Below are 21369 nucleotides of genomic sequence, written 5' to 3'. Positions count from 1 at the left end.
CAAGTATTTGGATATTAGAAGAATATGTGGGCTTGAGAAGATGGCTTAGTACTTAAGGCATCTGCCTGCAAAGCCAAAGGACCCAGATTCTATTCCCCAGGACCCATGTAAGCCAGATGCACAAGGGGGAGCATGTGTCTAGAGTTCATTTACAGTGGCTGGAGGCCCTGGTGCACTCATTCTCTCTCTCTCTGCCTGCCTTTCTCTCTCTCTCTCTGATAAGTAAACATATAAAATGTATTTAAAAAGAAGAATAGGTAATATCCAGGCCTAGAAATATATACCATATATACTATATATATATATCTATACACACATATATACTTATATGTAAAGATATAATTATAAAGTATAATAATGGGTTAACAAAGCAGGAATGGCTGATATTTTACATGATTTTAATGTGATATATAATAGGCTAAGTGCCAAGATGAAGAATGTGTACATACATATGCTTATGGATACATATTTGCATACACATTTACAATATGCTATGTAATTTGTATGTCAGTTTTACAGAGACAAGCTATAATATGTTGAGGCTCAGAAGTTAGACTACCAAATCCCAGTTTTTCCAGTTAATCTTGTTTCTCTCACTTTAAAAAATAAAATATTACAAATATACTCACCAGTATGTTTTTAAATATTTTTTTATTTACTTATTAGAGAGTGAGAAGGAAAGAGAGAGAAAGAGAATGGACACGAGAGAGCCTTCTAGTCACTGCAAACAAACTCTAGATGCATGTGCCACCATGTGCATCAGGCTTATGTGGGATCTGGAGAATAGAACCTGGGTTCTTAGGCTTTGCTGGTGAGTTTCTTGACCACTAAGCCAGCTCTCTAGCCCTCAACAGTATATTTAATAGTGCCAAGGGTACATGCTATGTATTCCACAGCCAAGGTTTATTAAGTGGTAGAACTTTTTCTGCACATGTGTGCTGTGATCTCTGTGTGTGGTGTAGTACTTAGGTACAGATGTCCATGTGCACATGTGAGAAGGCCAGAGGAGCATGTCAGGTGCCCTCTCCTTTCACTCATCCACATGTTTCCTGGGGATTGCATCTATCACTGAACCTGGAGTGACCGTTTTTCTTTAGTAGTTATGTATATACTCTATGTAAACAACACATGTTGGTACCATCCTTACCCTCCTCCCTGTCCTTCCCTCCAAAGGGATCCTCCTTGTTGGGGGTGCCGATTATCCCCATGGAGATTGTGCGTCACACATTGTGGGGGTAGCCATCAGTTATGGGGAAGAGGCAATGTCTCTGTGCATAATGTCCCAACTTGTGGCTCTAACAATCTTTCCGCTGTCTCTTGCGTGAATTTCCCTAAGCCATGCTGGGTTCGTTTTAGGTCTACTTTAGTGAAGAGGTCTTGGAAGCCTCTGTGTCTCTGGATATCTGGTTTGGTAGGAGTTGAGTGTTCTCTGTGCCAATCTTCTTCACCCCTGTTCTGGTACCAGGTTCACCAAGAGAGCAGCATTTTGACGCATTTCCCCAGTTACTCCTGGTTTCAGCTGGGGCCCTGGTGAGGTATGATGGACTGATTCTCTCCTCATCTGAAAAGAGAAGCAGATTCTCCAACAGAGAGTGAAGTCAGCACTGGAAAATTGGGATAGCCACTATTAGTTTTGAGGGAATTTAATAGGTGTAGGCCCTCTTGTAGCCCAATATTGGTGATATTAGAGAGCACATTCATTTTTTGGATATGATTCTGACTTGTGTCCCAGTTCCAGCTATGGGTTCTGTTCCACTGTGCCTATCTGTTAGCCAATCCAAGAACAGTTGGCTACCCACCATGGCTGCGTGCCACCACTGCACTTTTGTGAGCATCATGCCAGGTTATTTGCTGCTGAGTAGCTTAGATCACAAGTTACTTAGACAGATGTTGGTCATTTTCCCCCAGTCGCTCATGTAGCACCATCTAGCACTAGATGAGCTAACTGTCTGGGTACTGGCTTTCTCTTGAGTGGCCATTTTCAGTCAGACTGGCTGACCAGTGAGCCCCAGTGATTCTTCTGTCTCCACTCCCGTGGGAGAGATGCTAGGCATGCATGACCACACCCAGCTATTTATGTGGATGCTAGGGAATCTTTAAAGTGAATCATCTCCTTTTAGGCCCTCGTGTTTGTGTAGTGAGTGCTCTTACTTACTGAGATATTTCCCAAGCCATAAATGTTAGCATTTTGCCATATCACCTGGGGATTTTATTTTTTTTAAGAGGTACTAGGCATATAGCTGGGAGGCCCTGGCTTGTTTGTTAGAGAATCTTTTAAAAAATATTTTATTTTTATTTATTTATTTGAGAGAGATATATATAGAAATAGGCAGGGGGAGGAGGGGAGCGAATAGGCACAAAGGGCCTCTAGCCATTGCAAATGAACTCCAGATGTGTGCACCCCCTTGTGCATCTAGTTTATGTGGGTACTTGGGGGATTGAACCTGGGTCCTTTGGCTTTGCAGGCAAGAGCCTTAATCACTAAGCCATCTCTCCAGCCCTGTTTTCTGAAATCTTATACTCTCTCTTCCTTCTCCAGACAAAGTCATCATCACTACTTTGGTGTTTATCATACCTTCAAAGTTTTTTTTATGATTCCCCATGGTTTTTATATAACCTATATATTTCTTTTTTTATTCTTGAACAATATATAATGTTATTTTTTTGTAAAGTATTTATGTTCAGAATTAGATTTTATTCATGTTTTTGTAAGCCTTTCATTTATCCTAATTGTTTTATAATTTTCTGTGGTCTGAAAATATGCCATTTTATGTTTTTTCCTTTGATGATACTTAACTTACTTCTCATGTCTTGCTTTTGCCAACAGTTTACCATTCTGTGTTTCCTTTGGTGTATGTCAAACTATAACTTTCTCTAACTTGTATAAGATAGATAGAAGTAGGGCTAGAATATCAGTGAAATAAATTCTGAGGCTGGACAACAACTCAGTGGGTAACACACTGTACAAGTGTGAATACCTGAATCAGCTCCCAGAACTCATATAAAATCTGGACACAATGGGGACTGTCTGTGCTGTGCTTACCTTCAGTCACTGGGACAATCCACATGACCAAGAGAGCTGAGGGTTTCTTTGGGCTTACAGTCTCAAGGGGAAGCTTCCTCATGGCAGGAAAATGATGGTAGAGCAGAGGCTGGGCATCATGTCTTGTCACAGCAGTTGACAGAAAGGCAGCAAGAGTGAGCTGAACCCCGGCAAGGAAGAAGCTGGGCTATAACACACTAAGGCCAGCCCCCAGGAGCACATCTCCAGTACAGCTCCACTTTCCAAACTGCCACCACCTGGGAATCAGGCATTAAGAAAAACATGTGAGGCTATTGGGAATATCTCATTCAAACCCCACAGTTCACTTATGGCAAGAGAACGGGCAGAGAGAGGAAAATCCCACAAGTTACCAGCTAACCCAGTGTTTGCAACAGTGAACAATAAGAGACTCCGTCTCAAGCAAGTTGGAGGATGAGAACCAATACTCAGGATTGTCCTCTGACCTCCACACATACACCATGGCAAACACTCACCTGTTTCACACACAAAAGTACACACACAGTAACACACACACACACACATATGTAGTAATAATAATAAAAAAAAAAAACTTAGAACCCAGCATGCATGCTGCGGAAGTAAGCCTTTTGCTCTGGCTTCCTGAGCTTCCTGAATGCTGGCTCCTGACTCCTCAAGTCCTGTAAGGTGCGTGAGCAGAATGAGTAGGCCAGAGCCCTTGAAGGTAGTGAGACCTGAGGAGATTAAAAAACCCTTCACCTTCCTGTCAAGGTCCAGGTAAAACTACAGAAGAATTAGGGAGACAAGCAAGAGTGCTGCTTCTATAAGACCCCCAAAACAAGGACCCCACGCTCTGCCCGGATATGGCGACACCCCAAATCACTCACGAGAAGCGGTCTTGATGCAAACTGCAAGAGGATTTTATTCCAAGCGCGCTGGGGCCCACAGTCGTACACCGCACAGGGGTAGAGGACTGCAGAGCCCTGAATGCAGGAATGGGACAGTTTTTATAGGGTTTCTAACAAAGCCTGTGCATTAGACCAATCAGTCTCCTATGACCTTCGTGGTCAGCATTTGCGCAGGTCCTTGGGTGGGAGTAGCAGAGTGTGGTATCAGTCTCCTATGACCTTGGAGGTCAGCATTTGTGCAGGTCCTTGGGTGGGGGTAGCAGAGTGTGGATCAGTCTCCTATGACCTTGGTGGTCTGAGGCAGGCTGCTACGGCTTATGGTGCGGGCTACTAAGGCTTATGGTGCAGGCTATTTACAGAAACCAAATAAGTGGTTCACTTTATTATTCATTTCCCATCCTTGAGGGCTATCTCATGCCCTTTTTACCTAGTTTTATATTAGGAGCGGGCTCTGATATAATGAGAAGAGGGATTTTTTACTTGCTTTCAACAGAGAGTAAAGCCTGGAGTTTGAGGTATGCAGGGGCCCGCTTAAGCTCCCTTTGGAGCGTGATAGTATTTCTGGGCTTCTGAATTCTTGGGCCTTTCACTTCCATGGTGAGCCTAACAATCAGCAACAGGGTGGAGGAGACAGACACTGAGGATACTTGACACATATCACAACAGAAATCCAGAGGCTCCTGAGAGCCCATCACTGAAGTACACTTAAAACACACCCACTATGGCTCAGGGAATTTTGCAGAGGAGGGGGTAGAAAGATTGTAAGAGTCACTGGTTGGGATGTTTTAGCCAGAGACATTGCCTTCCCCAATAACTGACTGCTGCTCCCACAATGCATAACCCATAACTCATGGAGAATATCAGCATGAGGAGGGCCCCCAGTGGAATGGAGGCAGAGAGGGGGTTTGAAAAGATGGTACCAACACATGACATAACCATATAAAATATGTTCTTAAGAAAAGAAGTTAATAGTTTTAATTTTATTCTATGATGACTAAATGAATACTTTTGTTTCATTTTATTTTATTTTTGTTTTCTGTTTTTTAGGGTAGGGTTCACTCTAGTCCAGGCTGACCTGAACCTGGAATTCACTCTGTAGTCCCAGAGTGGCCTTGAATTTATGGCGCTTCTCCTATCTTTGCCTCCTCAGTGCTGGGATTAAAGGCATGCACCACCATGGCCAGCTTTGTTTTATTTTTAAGGTAGTGTCTCACTCTAGCTCAGGCTGACCTGGAATTCACTATTAGCCTCCGAGTAGCTTCAAACTCATGCCAATCCTCGTACCTCTGCATCCCAAGTGCTAGGATAAAAGGTGTGTACCACCATGCCTGGCTTGAATAGTTTTTTTTTTTTTTTTTTAATGTCTTATTGGACCTTTAGCTGTTCTCCTGGTAGGTTTCTAAAGATGTTATTTTATGTTAAGCCTTCCATTGCCTAGATATATTCCAATTTACTTACCCATTTGCCTGGTGATAGAGATATTGGTTGTTCCCAGGCTTGGATAGTGCTAGTAAAGTTAATTTGATCATTGGTTTACATGTCTTTGTATGGATCTTTATTTTCATTTTTCTTGAATACGCACCTAGTAGTGAAATGGCTAGATTAAACCAAATTGGATAGATTTTTTTCCCTTTTATGTTTCAGAAATATTTATATAGAATAGAGACTGTTCTTAAAATTTTCAAAGTTTGGTAAGATTTTACTATAGAATCAATGAGAATTTTGTGATGTTAGAGACTTTAAATCACTGATTCTTTTTTTGTTGTTTGTTTTTTTGAGGTAGGGTCTCACTCTGGCCCAGGCTAACATGAATTTCACTATGTAGTCTCAGGGTGGCCTTGAACTCACAGTGATCCTTCTACCTCTGCCTCCACAGTGCTGGAATTAAAGACATGTGCCACCACACCTGGCTCACTGATTCTTTTAAAAAATATTTTGTTTTTATTTATTTGAGAGAGAGAGAGAGAATGGGCCTGCTGGGGCTTCCAGCCACTGCAAATGATCTACAGATACATGGGTCACCTTGTGCATCTGGCTTATGTGGGTCCTGGGGAATTGAACCAAGGTCCTTTGGCTTTTCAGGCAAGTGCCTTAACCACTAAGCAATCTCTCCAGCCCAAATCACTGATTCTTTTTCAAGGTAAGATCTCACTCTAGCCCAGGCTGACCTGGAATTAACTAGTAATCTCAGACTGGCCTCAAATTAACAGTGATCTTTCTACCTGTGCCTCCCTAATGCTGGGATTAAGGGCGTGTGCCACCATGCAAGTCACTGATTTAATGCTGTTGACTAACTTGGTTTGGTTTATCACTCTTAGAATTTGTTTTTAGTATGCATTTATTAATGTTTACCATGCATTTATTTGACATGTTGATTTTTTTTAATTAAATAGGAACTTTTCTGGACACATCATATGTTAGTACATCATTTCCCTCCTCCAAGTGCCCATCCCACTGAGGGCCTCCTTAGTGGGACTGCTGGTATTCACCATGGAGTTGTGGGTTATATGATTTGTGAGAGCAGAAGTCAGTCATTGTGTGTGTTGGTGGTGGGGGTGGTGGGCAGGGTTCAATGCCTCTGGACATTCCCTTCCCCTCTGTGGCTCTGACATTCTTTCCGCCCCCTCTTCTGCAAAATTCCCTGAGCCATGGTGGGTGTGTTTTAAGTCTGTTTTAGTGTTGAGCTCTCAGGTGTTTCTGGATTTCTGCCTTGGTACGTTTTTGACTATCCTCAGTGTCTGTCTTCATCACTCTGGCATAGGTTGTCAGGCTCGCCATGGAAGCAGCACTCTTGCTCATTTTGCCAATTCCTCTGTGGTTTCACCTGGACCCTGACTGATGTGTGAGAAGTGCTTTGTCGCCTGCCAGGGAGTCAGTGATCTATTCTTGTCTTGATAGATTTTGGTTGTCCTTGTTTCTCACTGCCTTCTGGTCTGAGCCACAGGCTTCAAACACCCTGGCACCTCACATGGTCCCAGCTCACAGGCCCATACGTACTGATTTTTGTGTATAGTAATAGCACCCTTTCATTTCTAATACTCTTTGTGGTGACTTTTCTTTGACTATAATAGTCATCCTTTTTATTTTATTTTAATATATTTATTTCAGAGAGAGAGAGAAGAGGCAGATAGAGAGAATGGGCACACTGGGGCCTTTGGCCACTGCAAATGAACTCCAGATGCATGCACAAGGTGCACCACCTTGTGCATCTGGCTTACATAGGCCCTAGGGAATCCAACTGGGCTCTTTGACTTTGCAGAAAAACACCTTAACCACTAAGTCGTCTCTCCAGCCCAGATATTAGTCATTCTTAACACTGTTTTATTACCTTGTAATTTCATTTTTCTTTTCCCTTTTATTTTCAAGATTTAGTCTTGTTACATCTTTTTCCAGGTAGTGTGCCAGTCTAGCCCAGGCTGACCTAAAACTCACTCTATAGTCTCAGGCTTGCCTTGAACTTATGGCAATCCTCCTACCTCTGCCTACCAAGTACTGGTATTATAGCTGCCACCATGCCTGGCTTTAGGGTGTTTTTTTTTTTTTTTTTTTTTTTGTTGTTTTAAATTTATTTATTTATTTATTTGAGGGTGACAGACACAAAGAGAGGCAGATAAATAGAGAGGGAATGGGTGAGCCAGGGCCTCAAGCCACTGCAAATGAACTCCAGATGCATGAGCCCCCTTGTGCATCTGGCTAAAGTGGGTCCTGGAGACTCAAGCCTTGAACTGGGGTCCTTAGGCTACACAGGCAAGTGCTTAACCACTAAGCAATCTCTCCAGCCCTGTTTTGTTTTGTTTTCTCAAGGTAGGGTCTCACTTTAGCCCAGACTGACCTGGAATTCACTGTGTAGTCTCAAGATGACCTTGAACTCATGGCGATCCTCTTACTTCTGCCTCCTGAGTGCTGGGATTAAAGGCGTGTGCCACCACGCCTGGCTTTAGCTTTTTGGTTATTTTTTCAAGTTTATAATATTTCTACTTCTTTTTGGGATTACTGTGCTTTTTTTCACTCATTAACTTTTGGTTCATTTAAATGTGTTTAAATAAATTCAATTTCAACTTCAAGGTTAGTTGAAATGATGTTAAATTAATTCAACTTCTTGTAGTAAGAACCCTTCTATAATATTTGAAAGATGCATGCATATTGTAATGAATGATTTAAGTGACTTGTTATTATAAGTCACAAATTATCTGAAAGGCAAATAAAATTATTGAATATTGGAGCTGGTTGTACTGTTAAGTTCCAAATTTCTCACCTCATTTTTTTTGGGAGGGGTTTCAAGGTAGGGTCTCGCTCTAGCCCAGGCTGATGTGGAATTCATTTGGTGGTAGTCTCAGGGTGGTCTTAAACTCATGGTGATCCTCCTACCTCTGCCTCCCAAGTGCTGGGATTAAAGGCATGTGCCAGCACGCCTGGTACTCACTTCACTTTTTATTTATTTATTTATTTATTCATTTATTAGAGGGAGGGAGAGAGAGAGAGAGAACTGGTGCACAAAGGCCGCCAACCACTGCAAATAAACTCTAGATTCATGTGCCACCATGTGCATCTGGCTTACATGGGTTCTGGGGAATTGAACTTGGATCCCCAGGCTTTGCAGGCAAACCCCTTAACCACTAAACCATCTCTCTAGCCTCCATTTCACTTTTATAATAGTTTCCCAGAGCTAGTGTAACAATCTGTGTGGCCTCATCAAACAGACATTTGTTGTCTTATATTTCTGGATGTGAGAAGTCTGACATTAAGGAATCTATACCCCATACTTTTTCCAAACCTTATAAGAATTATTTCTGCCTCTTTTAGATTCTCATCAATCCTCAGTACCCTCTGGTTTGTAGCTGCATTACTTCTGCTTTTGCTCTGCCTCTGTCTCTTGTCTATTCACACTTTTCCCATGTGTTTGTTTTCACATGGCATTTTACCTATTTTATCAAAAGACCAGTCATACTGAATTAGCATTCACCCTAGCTTGATTAAGTCTATGAAGACCCTATTTCCAACTAAGGTCACTTTGGGGGTAATCACAATTCAGCCCATAGTAATAAAATAAAAAAAAAGAGGCCCAGAGAGGTTAGGTAACATCTGCAACATAAATAGTTGAATTACTAACTATATTTCTCAGGTCATCATCTTTTCTCAAGTAAAGTAAAATGCATCCAACTGTAAGTACCTTAGAATAGAGGTGTACTGATAAATATGAAACTTCATAGAAATAAAATTTTGATTCATCCACCAGGGGGAGCCAGGTGCAGTTGGACTTCCAGGACAACCGGGTGTGCCTGGAGAAGATGGGGCAGCAGGGAAAAAGGTAACCCTATGTATTTCATATAGTGTCCAAGTTATGGGACCAAACATTGGCTTCTGTCCTGCAGGGACTCACATTAAACCATTCAGTACATAGTGCATCATTAAGAAAAAAAAAATTCCTTTTCATTTCTCCCAGATAGAAAGAACACCAAGTCCAGGAGAAGCAGTGCCTAGCACCCTCTGCCTTATCTCTGGTGTTTTGGTGTTTTCCAGTAACCTCATTCCTTCATGATTTCTAGAAAGTGCATGAATTTAAACTTAAATAAAAACAAGTTTTGTCCTCCAAAAGGAGAGTAAATGCATTTAGGAAGTGAGGCTATGGGTAAAGATGTCCTGAATTATTTGAGCTGACATTCGACATACTCATTCTTCAGTAGAAGTACTGAAAAACAGCAGATGGAGAACCTGAAGGCCTAGTCTCTTTTCAAAAAAATCTACTAAATGTGAGTTAATAGCCAAGCAAAGTGGGTTCAGTGCATTGGAAATGGGCTGAGAAGATGGAATTTTTCACAATATTTCAGCTGCAGTAGTTAAACTGGAGTTTAATGTTAATTTATTCATTGATAAAGTTCCTAGTTAATTTTGGGAATAGCACGAAGGTCTGGTCTGTTTTGTTTTTGGGTAAGTTCTCAGCTGAATCTAAGCAGAGTTGAGGTGGGTGACACATGCTAAGGAGACAGCTGCGACATGAGTGTCATCTCCTGCAGGGAGAAGCGGGGCTTCCAGGAACCAGAGGCCCAGAAGGACCACCTGGGAAAGGACAACCTGGCTCCAAGGTATGCGCAAGAGGGAGGCAGCTGTACTCTGGTCCTGACACTAGAGAGGAACTGAGGAGAAATGTGACTGTTATTTTTGTGATGTCAAATGCCTTTACATGTCACTTCAAATTATAGATCCTACCTTATGAGCTTTTGGAAGACAGCAAATGTATGTTACTCATTTTTATTTTCCTAACATCTATCATTAGATACAGTATAGAGCAGAATTCAACACATGTTTTCTCAATAAATGGTCAGACTGACATTTAAAGAAAATGTAGGAAGGAAAAGAATCCTCAAGACACATTGTTGAAACTTGAAAGCCCATAATCTTTATTCAAATATTTATAGGAGCTTACACAATAAGGAGACATACCACTTCCTTAGATGAAAATTTGGGGGACTGTATGCATAGCTCAGTGATAGAGTATGTGCTAAGCATGTGTGAAGGTGTGGCTTAGATCCTCAGCACCAAATAAATAAATTAATTATATAAGTCAAAATGTCACATTATTCTCCCCAGAAATGATAGTTGAATATCATTTGTATATATCAAGATGAGACTATGTCAAATGTAAATTCATCAATCAGATGAGAACTGTAGTAAAATAAGCAACAGCCTTGAGGGAACTAAATGTTCCTATATTTTTATATACAATCATCAATGCTCACATCTTATATGTGAATCAAATGGAACTAAAATCTGTATGCTTACTAGTATTCTATTTGTAATTCTATTAAAGTATAAATTGATAGCCCAAGTAGTCTGTCTTATGAAAATATTAACTAAAATTGCTTTAATCTTTAAAGTGGGAAACTGAAATTTAAATATATTTATAGAATCTCAATCATTTTATCAATTCTTCTTCTTCTTCTTCTTCTTTTTTTTTGTATTTTCCAAGTAGGGTCTCACTCTAGCCCAGGCTGACCTGAAATTCAGTATGTAGTCTCAGGGTGGCCTCATACTCAAAGTGATCCTCCTACCTCTGCTTCCCAAGTGCTGGCATTAAAGGCCTACTCTACCACACCTGTATATTTGATCAATGTTTTTAGACAAGGCAACAAGAATCACTTCGTTTTTTTTTTGGGGGGGGGAGGGTTCAAGGTAGGGTCTCACAAGCTCAGGCTGACCTGGAATTCACTATGTAGTTTCAGGGTGACCTCAAACTCATGATAATCCTCCTACCTCTGCCTCCAGAGTGCTGGAATTAAAGGCGTGCACCACCACGCCTGGCTAAGAAACACTTTTTTTTTTAAAACAACATGAGAAATATACATTTAGAAATATTGATCTATAATACTCTGGGTAGCTAATTTTTTTCTAGAATACATGGAGTTTATAAGTAAGGTGTAAGAATGAATGGTATCTTTGAGAAAGAGAACTGCGGATTAGGCTTCACGTTTTGAGGTCACTGGCGAAAAAGTGCCCAGAAAGAAATGAGCACTTAAGTGTTGTATGAGAGAAACCAAGAGGAAGCGTTTCCAGATGAAAGCAAGGGAGCTTCCTTGCTGATGCTACCCACAAAAAAGGAGAATACAAAGCAAACAGGGACCACTAGGTCTGTGGCTATAAGTTGGTCTGTGACATACATGTGGAAGGACACTGGAGAAGAGTGACAGGAGTATGTCACATAGCCTGGACAGTCTTCGGGGCAGTGCTGGCACTTCATGGCCTTTGGCTGTGCTCCTGGTGTCTCCTGTGGTGACATAGGTCAGTTAAGTTGAATTTGATGGGGAATGGAAGAAACTAAATAGTGTAGCCATGATTTGTTTCTCCTGGCAATAAGAAAGGTACAGTAAGTGGTGTTCGGACACTCAACTGGTTCGTCACCTATGTCCTTGCTCTTAATTACTGTGGACTCTGGGGAGTTAGTTACGTCTCTTTTGGTTCCATGGGAGGCTCTCGCTTCTTGGTAGAACATCGTCTTGCTGATGAATTAGTATACAGTCCACTGTATATCAAGGTGAAGTTTCTGGGCCAACAGCAATGGCATCACCTGGGAATGTTAAACATGCAAAATATTATGCCCTAGTGAAGCACTACTAAATCATAAAATGATGTGGGTATGGGCTTGGGACATATGTGCTCTACCAAGCTGTTCAGGTGATTCTGAAACTCAAGCCTGAAAATGAGTTGGTCATTTATACTACAATTGTTTAAATTATTTAATTAGCAAACCCCAAAGAGAGATTCCTTTATTATGCAGGAAATACGGTGCCTCACAGTGGAGCCTAGTTGAAAGGAAGCATCCTAATGTTAGGAAGCTTCCCTAGAAGGTAGCAGAATTCTTCTGGGGTAGGGAGAAGGCTTCTGAATACAACATGCTGGGAACAGTCAGGAGGAAGTTGCTGGTTCTGCTCTAGGTTAATGCTTAAGTATCTTCCTAGCAGCAAAATTATTGGCCTCTTTTTGAGAAATGAACAAGACACAGATGAAGAAATAGGGCTGTGATTTGAAAAATGTCTCTTTTAATGTTTTTCAACTGAAATAGCATGAAAATTGAAAAATAGAATGAAAAAGCATCTCTTTGGTGAGACTCTGAATGTCTCAGAACCATATGTTAATAAACCAAGGGTGCAAAAGAATTGCAAATAGACAAAAGTTCTCATTTTCAGATTTTTAAATTATCATATCAAAGACTGAGCAGGTTTCAGCACAACAACCTTACACAGTGAACTTGTGCCCAGGCACATCCCTTCAAAGTTGGCATTCATTGAGTCTGGCTCTGACATGGTCACTATTGGGTTGGGGAAGCATGTGTTAAATAAGATGTCAATGTTTTTGTAATTATTTTGTTAGGGTGATGAAGGAAAGAAAGGAAGCAAAGGAAATCAAGGACAGAGGGGATTTGCAGGACCAGAAGGGCCAAAGGTAGGCTTCTTATGTTCTCATTGCTATTTTGGAATTGGGTCTGATCTTAATAGAATATTAAGTCTTCTCTTTAAATTTGGTTACTTGTTTCCTTCCCAATGAATAAAAGAACCAAGCCTCTCAAAGAAAACAACCTTTAGGAAGCACTGTGTTCTCAGATCACTAGCACAGCATAGAGATTGCGTGTTTGTGACTGCTACCATGGTATCTGTGCTTCTGAGTGAATCTGTGTGTCAAAGTACTCAATGTTGAGAAGCTGTGAGGAAGGTAGGATCATGGCACATATGCTCTCCATCATCTAGAGTGGTACTGACAGGATAGGGGCTGCTACAGAACAGTATGTCCTGTAGAACAATGATTCATTGTATCCATCGGTTCGTATCAGGGTCAATTGGGACAAATTCAGGTATCTTGGTCCTGTTCCAGAGTCCCCGAAGGTCAGGATTTAGTAAGTATGTGGGCAGGAATCCAGGAACCTGCATTTCTCCAATGCGTGCCCTCTTCTGCAGATGTTTCATGAAGCATATCATGCAAAATTGTCACTACAAAGGAAATACATCAGTATAAATAAATAGGAATTACTCTCTGTGTTTTTTAAACATATTTATTTATTTGACATGGGAGAGAGAGAGAGAGAGAGAGAGAGAGAATGGGCATGCCAGGGCCTCTAGCCACTGCAAAGGAACTCCAGATGCATGTGCCTCCATGTGCATTCAGCTTATGTGGGACCTGGAGAATTAAACTCATGTCCTTAAAGCTTCGCAGGCATGTACCTTAACCACTAAGCCATATCTCCAACCCCATCTCTGTGTTTTGAAATAGGCTTTATTTTTCTCAAAGATGCAGCCAAATTATTATATTTTGAAGCATAATCATGCTTTAATCCAAGGGCTTGGCCTGCAAGAGAATGCTATAATTATTTTCATATTTTAAAAGTAATTGTCCCTATTAAAAGTAGAACAAAATAAATCAAGATGCATAACTTCATTACTGCTGGATTTAGTGGACAATGGCTATATCTCTTGCCAGAGTCTGCTATATGCCATTATCCTACAGGTGTGGATTTAAAGATTGGCACATACATGTCATGGCATGCACTTGGAACCAGTAGGCTGTGTGCTCAGCTTGTGGGTTACATTAGGGAATCCTCACAGGAGAGAACTGAGTTGGGAAGATGAACATGGCTCACCAACTACAAGTGGGATGGTGGGGTTCCTCCTGGTAGAAGTAGGGGTGACCCAATTGCTACTGAGTTTTTAGGAGACATAAATCAGCCAGAGAAAGGATTAGCCAGAAACATGAGATTTCAGAGGAGCAGGCAGAGGTACAGAACAGTTCAATCTCTGAAATAGGTCTCTACTCTACTCTTTCTTTCGCTTTACTTCTCTTCCTTCTTCCTTCCTTCCTTCCTTTCTCCTCTTTCTTTCTATCTGTCTGTCTTCTTGGTGGATAGTACATAATTTAGCTTTGTGGGCCAAGAAGGAAAACTGAGATTCTTGTGTAGGTACTTATACTAAACTGTTCAAAAATGTAGGTACTTATACTAAACTGTTTGAAAACGTGAAGACTGTTTTTAGCCCAAGGCTGTTGATAACCTAGCAGAGGCTGGGCTTGGCTCATGGGTTGCAGTTCCCCCACACTCTGGAAGAGTAGTTTTCAAACAGCTTTGATTACAAACACCTGCTGGTAAAAACTTTGTCCACATCCCAACATAGATTTGTTTATTTTCATTTATGATTTTTTTCTCCATAAACTTATATTAATATATGCTAGGGAATTTATCTAAGTCATGGAAATTTTAAATTTTAAATAAAGCTCTGATTTTTCATATTTATTCCCCATTCTCATCTTGAGCCTTTTGTGAAGGACACTAACAATTGCTTTAGAAGAGCTGCTTCAGAGTGTGGTGATGAAACCTATCAGAACCCCAGAGGTGCTTTATAAAAAAGTCATATTCTTGGGGCCCCAGTCTCTAGATCTAAGGAATCTCAATTTCTGGAGCTTGAAACCTAGTACAGCCTATTTACCAAACTCTAACTCCTATATGCATTCCAATTTGGGAAACACTAGTATAGATTCAGGTGAAACACAGTAATTACCCATTGCTTCTTGAGTAGTTGCAATCCTATAATAGATAAAATAGAGAAGGGAGAAAAGAGAATGGATTTAATTTTCCTATTCAGATTGTTGTAATAAAAGTTACAAATTGTTTCTTTAAAAAGATTGGTACAATGGAAGATTGATACATCATGGCTCATTAAAATAAAGCAATAGGGCTGGAGAGATGGCTTAGCGGTTAGGCACTTGCCTGTAAAGTCTAAGGATCCCGGTTCGAGGCTCGATTCCCCAGGTCCCATGTTAGCCAGGTGCACAAGGGGGCGCATGCATCTGGAGTTCATTTGCAGTGGCTGGAGGCCCTGGAGTGCCCATTCTCTCTCCCTCTCTAGTTGCCTTTTTCTCTCTCTGTCTGTTGCTCTCAAATAAATAAATGAAAATAAATGAAAAAATTAAAAAAAGCAATAAACAGAAAAAGTTGATGTATCAGACATGTACTATTAAAGTTTTGCTGAAGACAATTGTAATTGAATACAAAATTTCTCTCTTCCTGACATACAATGCAAAATGCAAGTGATGTAGATTGCCTCAGCTTTATTAGCTAATAAAAAGATGCACAAGAGATAAAAATTCCAGACATTCAGGAAATAATTGAATCCATTTATTTAAGGGTATTTAAATCTTATGGGCTAATAACTTCAGCAGGAGTTTACAAGTATGCTGTAATTATTTTCATCTTTGCTTTTCATAGAAACAGGTTTAAAGTTCTAAAATCTGCAGATATTTTTGTTCTTTTCCTACTGTAATCTGTACATATGGTTTCTCTGCTTGAAATGTAATGGGTATTTTGCTTTTTTCAAGGGCGAGCCAGGCACTATGGGCCCTTTTGGGTTGCCTGGAGCATCAATTCCTGGACCATCTGGACCAAAGGTATATGTTTTTGGGAACTTGTTTTTATCATACTTGCATCTTTGACAGCTGGGGGTAGGGGGAGTATATATGTTTTCATATTAGCAATGATGGTTCAGGTGAACTATAATAGTTTTGGAAGGGACCTAAGAGATAGTCTTACTCAATCCCAATATTTCACAGACAAGGAGACCAAAAGACACCACAGAGTTAGGAACAGCTGCCCAATTTTATGCTTATGTTCCTGTGTGCTATTTTATCCAGCACTTCTCCTCCCAATCCCCTAGACTCTAATGAAGGTAAGACTTTTTTTTTTTTCTACATTTGTTCAGGAGAAGATACTAGGACTGATAATTGAAAAGTCTGATGGAAAAAAAAAAACTGCATTCAGTCTTAAGAGGATCCATAGACATTCTCAAATCTAAACTTTTCCAGTCTAAATTACCCCATATTAATTCAGTGGCTTCCCAAACATATACAGAAGTTTTGACTGATGGATTTTATTAATTTAGGATTTGAATTTATTCTCAAATTTGTTAAAAGAGTATACTATCTCAAATTCTCAAATGGGTAGGTTAGGTCCTTTGTGGATAGGCAGTCTGCTGTTGTATGTCCCTTATAGATTCTTGTGTAATCAAGAGCCTGTGAATATTATTTGACATGTACAGGGAGATAGAGGAGGACCCGGCATGCCAGGACTTAAAGGGGAACCTGGAATTGCTATTCGAGGACCAAAGGTATGTTTTATTTATGCTCTCTTTCTGAATGTGAGCAGGTGGACTCATGGCTGGGGATGTAGCTAGTAGCAGTGTGCTTGCGTAGCATGTGCAAAGCTTCAGATTTGATCCCTAGCAGTAGAAAAGAAAAAAGAAGAAGAAAGGCTTAGTGTGTTAGATTTCTGTCACTATGAAAACTTCTTACATCAGTCAACTTATAAGAAAGAAAGATTAATTTCAACTCAGTTTTCAGTGCATGCACATCTGATCCTGTTGCTTTGGGACAAATGTCCATGTGAGAAAGTGAAGCAGGAGGCATGTTTACCTCACAGTAGTCAAGAAGCCAAGAGATGGATCAGAGCTGGGCCAGGTTCTCCATACCCTCCTCAAGGGCATGCCTCCAAAGACCTGGCATCCTCTCACTAGACCTCACCTCCTGAAGGTTCTCTTAGTGTACGATGGGCAGGAGACCAACTCTTCCACATTCAGCATCCAAACTATATCATTTAATAAGTTGACCCTTCTACTTATAAAGTTTCTACTTGCTAAGATAATTGTAAAAATAGAGAAGCATTTCCTTTAAAAAGAAAAATGAATAACCAATGCATATCTATTTATCTGTCTATCTATCTATCATCTATCTATCTATCTATCTATCTATCTATCTATCTATCTATCTATCTATCTATCTATCTATCTAGAGAGAAACAGCTTCTATGGTTATGTGCTTGGTAACTAGACCATTTGATGCTTTAAATTACATGCTTTTTTATCCAATTGTGTCATTTACAGAAAAGGGCTCAAGTTCATAAATCAGTGACTTTCCAACTTTAAAAAATGCTTGGAGTCATCACTGAAATGAAATATAATTCAAAGCTTGTCACCCAGGATACAAATTAGAGTGGTTCTCTGTGAAGGTCCTGCAATAATTTAGGGCTCTTGGGACATGTCAGGGCAAAAATTAGGAAAATCTCTGGCAAACTGGACTGATTGTTCATCTGTCTCCCAAGGCCCTGGTTAGGTAGATTACTCAAGGATAGATGCCAACTTCCTACTATGCAAGCCATAATGATGACCTTGTTCAGTATGTTTATGTGACTATTTCCATATTGTGTGATAACTGGCTGGTCACAACCCATGATTTATACATGTTCTCTGAATTATCCTTCTCTTTGTGGCAGGAAGTGCTGCCTGAGTTTATAAGCTCCACCTGTTTTCTACTGGTTGTTATTGGGCATTGTAGATGGTAGTATTTAAAGATGCTTGCCTCTTCAGTCAAAAATTATTTTCATCATTTGGGCTCTAATGGTATTATTTCTGCCATTCTTCCCCAATACATTAGTTTTTATGTATTTGCAGGGTCATATACTTTTATATGCCCTTAAATGTGTGATGGAAGTTTTGGCACATTAATTCCATATTATATACTACTTCAAGGAACTTCCAGACCTGTCCTTATGACCATTTCAAAATACCACACTTTTAATTTTTGTGTTAATTTCTGTTGAATAAGATAGTTCACAGTGAATTGCTTCTGTAGGACATTTTCTTAAATTTAATGCAGAAAGGCTAAGTGGCAAAACTCCATTTATAAAACTTTTGTGAGAAGTCCAAATTAAAACTCTGCCTCTACTCTTGATCCTTGGTAGTTCCTACATTTATTACCTTTTTCATTGCTGTGACCTGACATAAAGCAAATAAAAAGGAAAAAAAAATTATCTTGGGGACAGAGTCCATCATAGCAGGGACAGCATGGTGGCAGGAGCTTGCTCATATCTTAGCTGGTCAGGAAGCAGAGAAGGGAGAACGCTGGTGCAAGAAAGAACCATAACACTTGCTACCAACATTAGGAGAAACAAAGTAATTGAATTTTTTGCAGGAAAGAGGACAAAAACTTCTAGGAAAAATACTTGAAAACTTCACATTTTGGCATCCTCTCCTCATTGTGTGTACAGAGGTTAATCAATAGCAGCTGCTGGTAACTTGTGATTGGTTTGGAGCTTAGAAGTAAACACTGAGGAGTAAATCTTGATTCCAACTGTCTTTTCCACTTAGCCAGGGACCCATTCCTGCTTTATTTATTTATTTTCGTTGGCCCTCTCCTTGCATCATAAGCACGGAGAGAAATAAGAGCCTTATATGGGAATAAATCTCGCACATAAATGCTCAAAATTTTGACATTTAAATGTAGTTGGCATAGCATAGAGAACTGCTTCTAAGAAATGACCAGTTTCCTGTAGTTGAGGTTATGCCAAAATTCACCTTACCTTGTTCTTGCTCTCTTTTATGCATGCAACTTTAAGAGATCATCTTGAGTTCTTGTTGATAATAAATCATACATCTAGTTTCTATAATTGGCCAAATATTTTCTAAATGTGATCCTTCTTAAGGTTAAGCACATAAAACCAGTATAGTGAGAAAAAAAAAAACAGCTGTTGGGTTCATGGTTTCCAAAATAAATTTTAACTTTCTTATTGCTTACAGAGCATTCAGTTTTTTTTTCTTTTCTCCCTTAATCAATCAATCACTTGGGTATAGGAGCAGAATTAGGTGGAATTGGGAGTTAAATTTGGGCAACATGTTGGCTTGGGATAATAGTAATTTGATCTCAGAATTTGCTTGCATGTAAAGAAAATACTTGAGAGCACATTTGCTTTTCCCATTCTTGGAAAACAAAAGTCTGCCTGTTACTAGAGTTTTCTCCTAATGCAGAAAACCAGAAATCGTTTAAAACTTGAACAGGTCTTTATCAAAACAAGTGATGTGTATAGACCAGAGCTATTGTAAAAACATCACAGTAAAAAAAGGCATGTGGTGGGAGAATGCTGTTTTCAATACATGTTCAATAGGCTGTATATTTAACTTATCTTCTAAAAGATTCTTCTTTTTTTCTTTCTCTATCCCCATTTTACTCCAGTCAGAATTGCTTGCATTTCTACTTGTAAGGGAATTGTACATGTGAGACATGTTGTTGTCTAAGGAACAATCACCCCTCTGGTTTCTGTAAGGAAGTAAATGATTGTCTCAAAAAGAGTTGTGGTATTCAGATTATCACTTAAAACTTGCTCCTAAGTCCCAAGATATGTGCTGCAAATTTTCAGTGTCCTATTCCTTCATAACTCAAAAAAATCTGTTTTTATTTTCATTTGAGTTTATTCATTCCCATGTAATTTTATTGCCAGGATGAATACAATAGATTTAACATGGTGGTACTTGTCATACTCCACCCTCAAAAGTTTCAGATGCATTCTTTTTGTTCTTATCATACAGTTATTCTTACATCTTCTCATTTTTTATATTTCTCACTGATTTGTTATATCTTAAAATTGTAATTTTTGGAATTAAAATATTAGCAATAGAAATTTTCTAATTCCTATAATCTGTGCTTCAAGTAGAAGACTCTGTAATGGTTCCTGTAAATTTCCTGCCTTCATACTTCACTTTCCAATGGACCCAAGTGGATTAGACTTAATAAGAAATATGGGGCAGGATTTTCTCCTACAATGTTTCAAATTACTTCATTGCACTTGTCAAAACCACCTTTGGTATATCTAGCCAGAGTTGTGTTTAAATTTTGCCAGCTGTTTCATGCTTTAATCTCCTAATATGAGTTGGTATTGGAATTTTTCCAGGGTGCCCAGGGCCCTCGGGGACTTGTGGGTCCCCCAGGACTCAAAGGTGATGGCTATCCTGGTGTAGCTGTAAGTATGGCTGTAACTTTTCTTTTTAAAACATTTATTTTAATTTATGCATAATAATTATATATATTTATGGGCTATGGTGTGATAATTTGACAGATGTGTGCAGTGCATATGATCAAATTGGGGGTAATTAGCATTTTTATTTCCTTATATGTTTATCATTTCTTAGTGGTGGGAAGTGTTGTATTCATCTACTTCCTTATAAAATATATAGTAAAGCTGTAGTGATGCTAAAATGGTTTTCCCTCTCTTCTTCCCTTCCTCTCTTGCTCTCTTCCACTCTCCCTCTACTTTTTGAGTATTGCATACTACAAAGATGCTCATCACCTCCCATATTATGTCATCTCAGGGACCACGAGGGTTGCCAGGACCACCGGGACCAATGGGTTTACGAGGCATGGGAGACACTGGAGCAAAGGTAAGATTTTAAAAGTAGGGAACAATACCAATTTCTAAGAAGGGCCTTAAAGGTTATTGTTCTATTATTTGACATAATAGAAGTATACAGGTATCTGAAACAATTGATAAGTTATTTACTTTCATTGATAGACTCTATGGAGAGGGTGCCCTGATCTGAACCTGTTGATTGACTGCATGGTTTTCCTTTGGTAGCAACCTCATGTTCCATTGCTGCTTCCTCTTCTGGTACCAAGGCCAGAATTCAGTTCAGAGTCCTTCTCTCTCCTCTTTCCAAGGTTTTTTTTTTTTTTTTTTTTTTTTGTTGTTTGCCAATACTTAGCTTTACTCCCTATCCTCATACTGATAGTGTCCATCCCCTAGGATCTGATCTCACATATCTAGTTTCTCACCATTTATCTTCTTTTAGACCTTACAGATATCTTTATCCAACATCTAGAGCAAAAATGATGCTCAATCCAGAAGACCTGTCATCCCTGGTGGCTCCCTGTCTCCCATCTTCCTCCATGTCCAGTCCTTTGTTATATCCTGGCAGTTCTGTCTTCAGAAAACATTTGGACTTTGGCTCCTTTTCTCCTTCTGTTTCCCTCAAGCAATCCACCATCATCTGCATGGGCTGCTTAAGATGTCCTCTTTTGGGCTTTCACCTTCCATGTTTGCCCCGCTATAGAACCTAAATCACATCATATCTCATTCATCTTTAC

The 21369-nt window shown here is 39.7% G+C and overlaps 1 protein-coding gene across 1 annotated transcript in view; it reads left to right on the top strand.

Moving 5' to 3' along the window:
- Col28a1 (collagen type XXVIII alpha 1 chain) overlaps positions 1-21369 on the top strand; it is a 176903-nt gene that overhangs the window by 75029 nt on the left and 80505 nt on the right. Inside the window, exons 19-25 of the mRNA XM_045160618.1 lie at positions 9167-9238; positions 9945-10013; positions 12796-12867; positions 15784-15852; positions 16500-16568; positions 20180-20248; positions 20598-20666. Of these exons, the coding sequence (XP_045016553.1) occupies positions 9167-9238; positions 9945-10013; positions 12796-12867; positions 15784-15852; positions 16500-16568; positions 20180-20248; positions 20598-20666 (489 nt within the window). The remainder of the gene's footprint in view (positions 1-9166; positions 9239-9944; positions 10014-12795; positions 12868-15783; positions 15853-16499; positions 16569-20179; positions 20249-20597; positions 20667-21369) is intronic.

Source organism: Jaculus jaculus, chromosome 10 (genome assembly GCF_020740685.1).
Source record: "Jaculus jaculus isolate mJacJac1 chromosome 10, mJacJac1.mat.Y.cur, whole genome shotgun sequence".
Classification (NCBI taxonomy): Eukaryota; Metazoa; Chordata; class Mammalia; order Rodentia; family Dipodidae; genus Jaculus; species Jaculus jaculus.
The sequence above is the reverse complement of the archived record's forward strand: the minus strand, read 5'-3'. Positions and strand labels throughout refer to the sequence as shown.